Consider the following 6,774-nt stretch of genomic DNA (forward strand, 5'->3'; position numbering starts at 1 on the left):
GCTTACAAACTGTGAAACACATTTCTCACGGGTTGCTGTTGCGTCGCATACCCTTGGCAACCAAAAAAGTTTTTTTTCTGATCAAAGAAAGCACATGAGGTAAATTCCTATAAAAAAATAGTTAACCCTTTAAGTGCCAATGTCGTATATATCAGACATGGGCTATGTAATGCCCAGTTTGAGTTAAAAATCGTCATTTTTGGTCTAACTCGTAGGAATTGGATTGGACTTCATGGTCAAGCAAAAAAAAATCAAAAGTGAGTCTTTCCAGCAATATTTTAAGCCAAAAACTCAAAAAAGTGCAAAAATTTGACAAAAATCAACTTTTTTAAGATTTTGACAATGACCGTGGCACTTAAAGGGTTAAGATGAGCAAAACTATTAGATCAAAGAAATGGAATGAAAATTATTTCCATTGATATTCTTGCTATGTGGCTCCTTTATGGGACAGTGGTACAGGGGTGTTGTATGGTTTCGTGAAAAGGATTGAACTCTAATCACATTTCTACTGATCCCAAATCTTGAATTCTGATATTCCATTCTTTATTTTCCAGGCATAAATAAAACAAAAATATAATATAAAAAAATAGAGAAAAATAGCATCAAATGACAGTGCAAAGATGTTGACCAGGAGATTACTCATCCAAGCAAGTCAATACACCACATGCAGAACAATCGCCTCCACCACCAGATGTCGTAAGCTTGTTTTTTTCAACTTATGCTTTCTTTTTCTTGTTGACTTTGCTTTAATTCTTTTTATACTTTGAAAATTTAGGAAATGAATTTTTTTATTTCTTAAAGTTCAAACTCCAAACGAATTATCTCGGCTTTCGCAAAAGTGAAATAAATAATGTTTGGGTTCGTTGGAAAGCTATTTTTTATAAGATCTATCTCTTCAGCATTTCTTGCTTACGGTTTCCGAAAGAAATCATGACTGAAATCATGAAATTTGACTTGGCGGTACAGAATGAGTTGAACGTATCAAGTCTAAGCATTAGTGAAACACTAGAACTAGCTTTCTTAGCGTCGCGGGATTGCGAATTCGCCAAATCATTCAGGGATATAAGTCTTTATTTTGTCTCCTTGCGAGGGTATAGCAAGCTGAGAGATACCAATTTTACTTCATAGCGAAACAATTATTGTCAACTCGATGTAGCTTTGCTGTTCATTTAACTCAAAATCTAACGCAAAGAACTTTCGGACGCAGTTTGTTTACGGCGGCTCAAAGTGGTTTTAAAGCACCACTATCGAACAGTTCACGACTGGTGCAAAATGTGTGGCGTCTATCACCCTTGGTTACGATTTCCCAGCATCAAAGCAAACGAACAATTACCGTTGTTAGTCGTTTAGGGAAACGTAAAACATGTAAAAGCGTATTGAAACGTTTTCGGCGAGTCAAAGGAGGCTATTTGAAACGATGGCGCTCAGGTATGGTGAAAAAACAACGGAAGAAGTCCAGTTGGCGGAAATTCCGGTTACGAGGTAGTATACTCGTTAAAAGACCATCACAATTAAGAACACTTAACAAAATGATGTATAAATATTAATTGGTAATTTAGCTAATGATGAGTGAAAAGTTGTTTTTTACGCTTGTTGTATCCAATTTACGGTGAAAACAGGATATGTTGTTTTGAACAAAATATAATTTTAATAAAAAACAATAATATTGGTTGCCATTCCCTGATAGTGCTACCACTGGCGCCGTAAAACACTGTGCTTGTAATTGGGTAAATAGCTCCTAAACAATTCATTTAACCACACCGACTACTAAGTTTCAACTCGCGGAACAGGGATTAGGGGCTGGGCTTCCCTTTTTGTTTTGTTTTAGACCATGAAAATGGAGAGTACTATTATATTAGATTAGATTTTCCGTAGCATGGCCTGTTTCCGAATAAAGATTATGATAAAAGAAAGAGCTTGCTTGTCCGAATTCCAAGGATTTAATATTTTGTTTTCGTCTTTCAATTTAAAAACTTTTTACAATTTTCATTACAGCCTTTCATAACTTGGAAAAGCCTGAAATATGTTTCCTACCAGAGGAGTTAAATTATATATTATTCTTTAAACTCGTTATCATCCATCAATAATTTTGTTTTCTCAAAAATATTTACAAATTTTTAAAAATAATTACTCCAATATTCCTAGACCCTTTTAAAAATCTCCCTATGTAGCTGCCGACGATGAAATTGGATTAGCGAAATGTCTTTAAGGTCTTTAGTAAAGATTTCCTAATGGAAAGTAAAATCTCGCTGGGACTTTAAAACACTGAGTGGAATCATACTGTGCAAACACAGCTCAAAACTAATCACATATTATTGTAATCTGAAAGAGATTCTTTTCCAAGATAACTTTGGAGCTTACTTTTGCAAAAGCTTCCTACTCCAAGAACACATAATAGAGAAGAGAATTTCCAAAATATAACTCAACATGGGTCTAATCGACGAGGGAGACTTTTTGTCTAGTTTAAAATAATGAGAAATTATAATTCTTATCATTGAAAGAATACACCATTTAAAAAAAATAGATTAATCCCCACTCAAATTTGATTTTGACTTGTCTGTGTCCTTTTAGGATTCTTCTTGTTGTCACTGCTGGAATCTTCTCATTAATTTGCTTCCGAATATTCCCTGTTTTCAAAAGATTTTTGAACATCCTCCCCGTATGGGTTTTTCAGCCCACCATTTTGCACGGCTGTTTGCAAATGAGTGTGATCGTTAAGAGCCGCCTTCTCGGCTTTTGGTTTTCGCCTTTCGTCTTTCGTACCAGGCGAATCCAGCAAAGACGTTGGTCCCATTATTCAACCGGAAGAAAGTCATAATTGGTCTGACCTGTCCTGTCGCCGATCACCATTCTTCCTCCTCAAAATCTCCGCATCCTCAAAGCTTCTCTTCGCTTGTCAATCAATGAGGAGTCTTACTTAAGGCCTTTTCAATTTCTCGTATGGGTGAACAGGGAGATATTGAACCTTCACTATCAATGACGTAGCTACTATTCATCGTCAACTTTCCGTGGTTTAACGCAGAGCTAATCCCTCCTCGAAGTCCTTTCGGTGATGAATTGTGCGTGTCTTTCTTTTGTTTTCTCCATCTTGCTCTACGATTTTTGAACCAAACCTGTGAAGTCAAAGAAGAATAGCCTATATTTATTGAATCTGTGTAAGTTAAGGCCTTGATTATACCACACAGTGATGAACCTTTTAGCATGAGCAGTGCTATTTTGGGAAAAACTAATAAATGATTTTGCATTAGGAGTGTAACGTTCAGGGCTTTGATGTCCGTTATGTATTTGAATTTCATTTTTGTAGAATGATATGGCATAAGTGCGGTTTCGTTTTAACTCTTTTTTTTCCCTGCACCGCCCCATTTCAGGATAAAAAACTGGACCCAATTTTTTATTCAGGTTCATTCTATTTATTTTTTGTTGTATAAGCTTTTAAGTATTTAACCTTTTAGATCTTTTTATCTATTGAATTTTGCCTCAATAGAAAAATTACCCGACTTTTGAGAATCACCCTTTTTTCTCGAGTGTTGAATACTCTTGATTAGATTAGCATTGGGAAAGCTCAAAAGAAAAATAAGGTCTTAAGCCCCAAACTTTCCCCTTCTTTTATTCTTTTTGATAATTGTAACCTTTTCAATTTTAGCTTTTTGATTCTTTTGATAATTTACGGCACGAGCTTCTTTTGAAAAGATTTCTTTTCATACGAAATGCCTTCAATTATTTTTTGGCTTTTGGTCCCATTTTGGTCCTCAAAAGAAGAAGGGTTTTGCGGGAAGTGTTAGTTTGTTTTGTCGGGTTATGTTGATTAAGCTAAAACAACAAGATGGTGATAATAAGAGCATTTTTAAAAGAAGGGATAATTCTTCAAGCTTTCCCTGTTTATGAAATTAAAAGCCTCTCAAAATTCCGACACTGTTTTATGGGTTGATCCTCTTTCAAATTTGCGCTTGATAGATCTCTTTTACTTTTCTAATTATTTGATTTATGACAAGCACATGTTGAGACTAATAAGCGGAATAGATCGATCAAGGTTTTTGCGTTTGCGCTTTACTCAGATCATCCTTTTTCGTTAATATGATAAATTTGCGCAAAAGCGAAATATTCCTATGGAAAGAATAAGGACTTCGTTAGCCAGTGCCTTCCAAACAGCTAACTTTTTAAAGACATTTTAGCTGAGCCATAATATGAAACTGTTTTCGTCTACAGACTAGCACTTTGTTAACTTTTTTTGAATTTGTAAGATTATTTTCTATTGAGTTCGTTTCAGGCATGGATAGACGTAATTTTTTTCGCAAGAGAGTGTTAGGTTCTTACCTCAACTTTTTCTTCGGTCAAGTTGATCATTCTTGCGATTTCTTCTCTCACCATCACATCTGGATAATGTGTCCGATCGAACATTCTCTCCATCAACTCCAATTGTTCGTCAGAAAAGATGGTCCGGTGTCGTCGGCGGAATCCGTTACTTGAAGGGTTGTTTCCGTTATTGTTGCTACCCGGTGTCGAAGTAGGATACGGCAACTTCCCGTGTGGAGAATGACCGCCGTATTTTCGTGCGTACCCGATGAAAGTTAGTGAGGGTAGTTTGCCGTAATCTAGAAAAAAAATGAATTATAATTTTATTCACCTTACTGTTGTGTGCTATCTGTAAGCCACTTCACTTCTTCTAAATCACGTGTCTGACTCTTTCGCTCTCTCAATCCTTCAAAAAAATCAATTCATTATTACCTCTAGAGCAATGCTTTGGGTGGATATTTTTGATGCTCAATGAATGTTTTTGAAATCGTGAAAGGTTGGATCTTTTCCAGGTCGAATGCCATTCATAACACAACATGCACACACAAATCTCACATTTGCATGAAAGGTCCTTTTCACAGATATTGGACATTTTGGCGCCCCGTATGGACACATGGTCGTTACGATGATGTTGATGTAAAAGATGCACGAAATCTTCTTCTTGGTAAACGTGTCGTGATTTGCACGGCGTTTCGCGTACGGGTGACGGCGTCAAGTCAAACGGTGGACTGTGTCTGTGTTCGTCTATTGATTCTGAACCTTCACGCAATGTGTAATCCGTTTTCTCCTGAAACCTCCTTCCATCGTCTTTCAGTAAATTCTCGATCAAAAATCCACTCATATTTGCCAAGAAGTCTGTTCAATAATAATAATCAAAAAGTATGCTTTCTTACAAGCCAGTCGTCGCTATGTTAGACTCCAAGTCAACTGAAGCCTCGTTAGGGCTCGTCAAGTCTATTTAAAATAGAAATAGTTTCTGAAAAATTCCTCACAAAAGAAATTAGTTTGTTTGCCGATCATTCAAAGTAAACTAAGTTATATGCCTTCTACAAAAGACTTGTGAACACTGTTTGTGTAAGTGTAATGCTAGCTTACTTTATATCTGCTGATAAATAGATTGTTTTTTTCAACTTTGTATATACCATGTATATATTTCAACATCGAATAAATAAATAAAAGAAATCCATTGTAAGATAGAAAAGCCCTTACGCTAATTACGTTTGATTTTATACGTCGTTTGTACGTCGGTACAATCTTTGATTTGATTAATTAATTACATAAAAGATTGATTTCTTTCCCCTTTCATTTTTTTGTGCTCGAAAAATAAGCGATCTATTTTAATATGCAATCCTCTAGTATTAGTAGTAGCATATAAGTACAACTTTGTATTTATAAGAAACGGTTTGGATCAAAAGAAATCGATTTGAAGCGTATTGTTTTCGGTCATTGTCACAAAGGTGCGAAATGATAGTGTCATTATCTTCCAAGACATCATTTCATTTGTTAAAAGATGCGACATTGTTCCTATCAACCATTTTGTCGTAATAACTCCTCTCTCTCTCTCACTCTCTTTGTTTTTGTTATTGTTTTTTAAAGAACTAAATTAATCCGAAGGTGTATTGTTATTTCCATTATAATTTCCGCATTTTTATTGTTCATTAATTTCTTTTATTAATCCCTATTTCACGAAAGCCACTTTATGCACAGTGCCCTTTTATGAGCATTTCATTTATTTGACCGAGGCCTTACATTGGTCCGAATTGTACGGTTCATATTCTTTTGGTAGACCTCTACTCCATAACGGTTTTTTTAGGGGTATGGCACTGGAAACATTTCCACCTCCCCAAATGGATCAAATCAAATTTCAACTTGATACATTGTAACTGATCTAATAAAAAATCTCTTTTATTAATCCTCTAAAAATGACGTCCTCACGTCAAGCACAAATAAAGTTTATTTTTAACGTCATCTCGATATAACGTCCGGCAGACGGAACTCCAAAAATTCTCTAATCACATCCTCTTAAAAAATCATAATGTTTTGTGGTTTCAAACAAACTGCTTACTTGCACACTCTCTCTCTGTTCTCTGTATTCTTTAAATTAATCTATGGCCTTGGATTTGATTGACAAGCTTGATCTTCTTCAGGTAGTGAAGCTCAAAGGCGTGTCTTGGATTAATGGTTCGATTTGAATCTCAACGTGATGGTCTAGTTTTCATTTTTAGTCCATACTTTATTTGTTTTCTTGGACACTTGCTGGACAAAGCAGTGTCAAAATTAATCTTGATAAAGCCTTTTATTTTGCACATTATCGAATTCTAACCTAAATTAATGCAGCTCATTTCTGAGATAACTTTTCATTTGTCAGTGGTGTTATGATATGACCAATTCTAAAAACGTTCTTCTTTCACCTGTACTTCGCAGAAAAATCGTTAATTGCAGCTTTCTTTCTACAAATATACTGACTGAAACAAAGACATC

At 35.4% G+C, this 6,774-nt stretch overlaps 1 protein-coding gene across 1 annotated transcript; it reads right to left on the reverse strand.

Annotated features, from left to right (window-relative positions):
- Positions 1-1,939: 1,939 nt before the first annotated feature.
- On the reverse strand, positions 1,940-5,609 carry LOC136819096 (uncharacterized). Its single transcript, XM_067075269.1, has 3 exons — positions 4,726-5,609; positions 4,315-4,592; positions 1,940-3,113 (listed from the first exon to the last, which is right to left on the reverse strand). The coding sequence occupies exons 1-3, from the start codon at positions 5,132-5,134 to the stop codon at positions 2,901-2,903; spliced, it is 900 nt and encodes a 299-aa protein (XP_066931370.1). The 5' UTR covers positions 5,135-5,609; the 3' UTR covers positions 1,940-2,900.
- Positions 5,610-6,774: the final 1,165 nt, after the last annotated feature.

The sequence above is a fragment of the Clytia hemisphaerica genome, unplaced genomic scaffold (assembly GCF_902728285.1).
Source record: "Clytia hemisphaerica strain Z4C2 unplaced genomic scaffold, Clytia hemisphaerica genome assembly, whole genome shotgun sequence".
Classification (NCBI taxonomy): Eukaryota; Metazoa; Cnidaria; class Hydrozoa; order Leptothecata; family Clytiidae; genus Clytia; species Clytia hemisphaerica.

Bases quoted from the DNA above. Each gene is read 5' to 3' on its own strand.
- LOC136819096 (XM_067075269.1), bottom strand. From the start codon at position 5,134: ATGAGTGGATTTTTGATCGAGAATTTACTGAAAGACGATGGAAGGAGG. The intron at 4,593-4,725 runs GTAATAATGAAT...TTTTTTTTCTAG, and splicing joins CCCAAAGCATTGCTCTAGAG to ATTACGGCAAACTACCCTCA. The intron at 3,114-4,314 runs GTAAGAACCTAA...TTGACTTCACAG, and splicing joins TGACCGAAGAAAAAGTTGAG to GTTTGGTTCAAAAATCGTAG.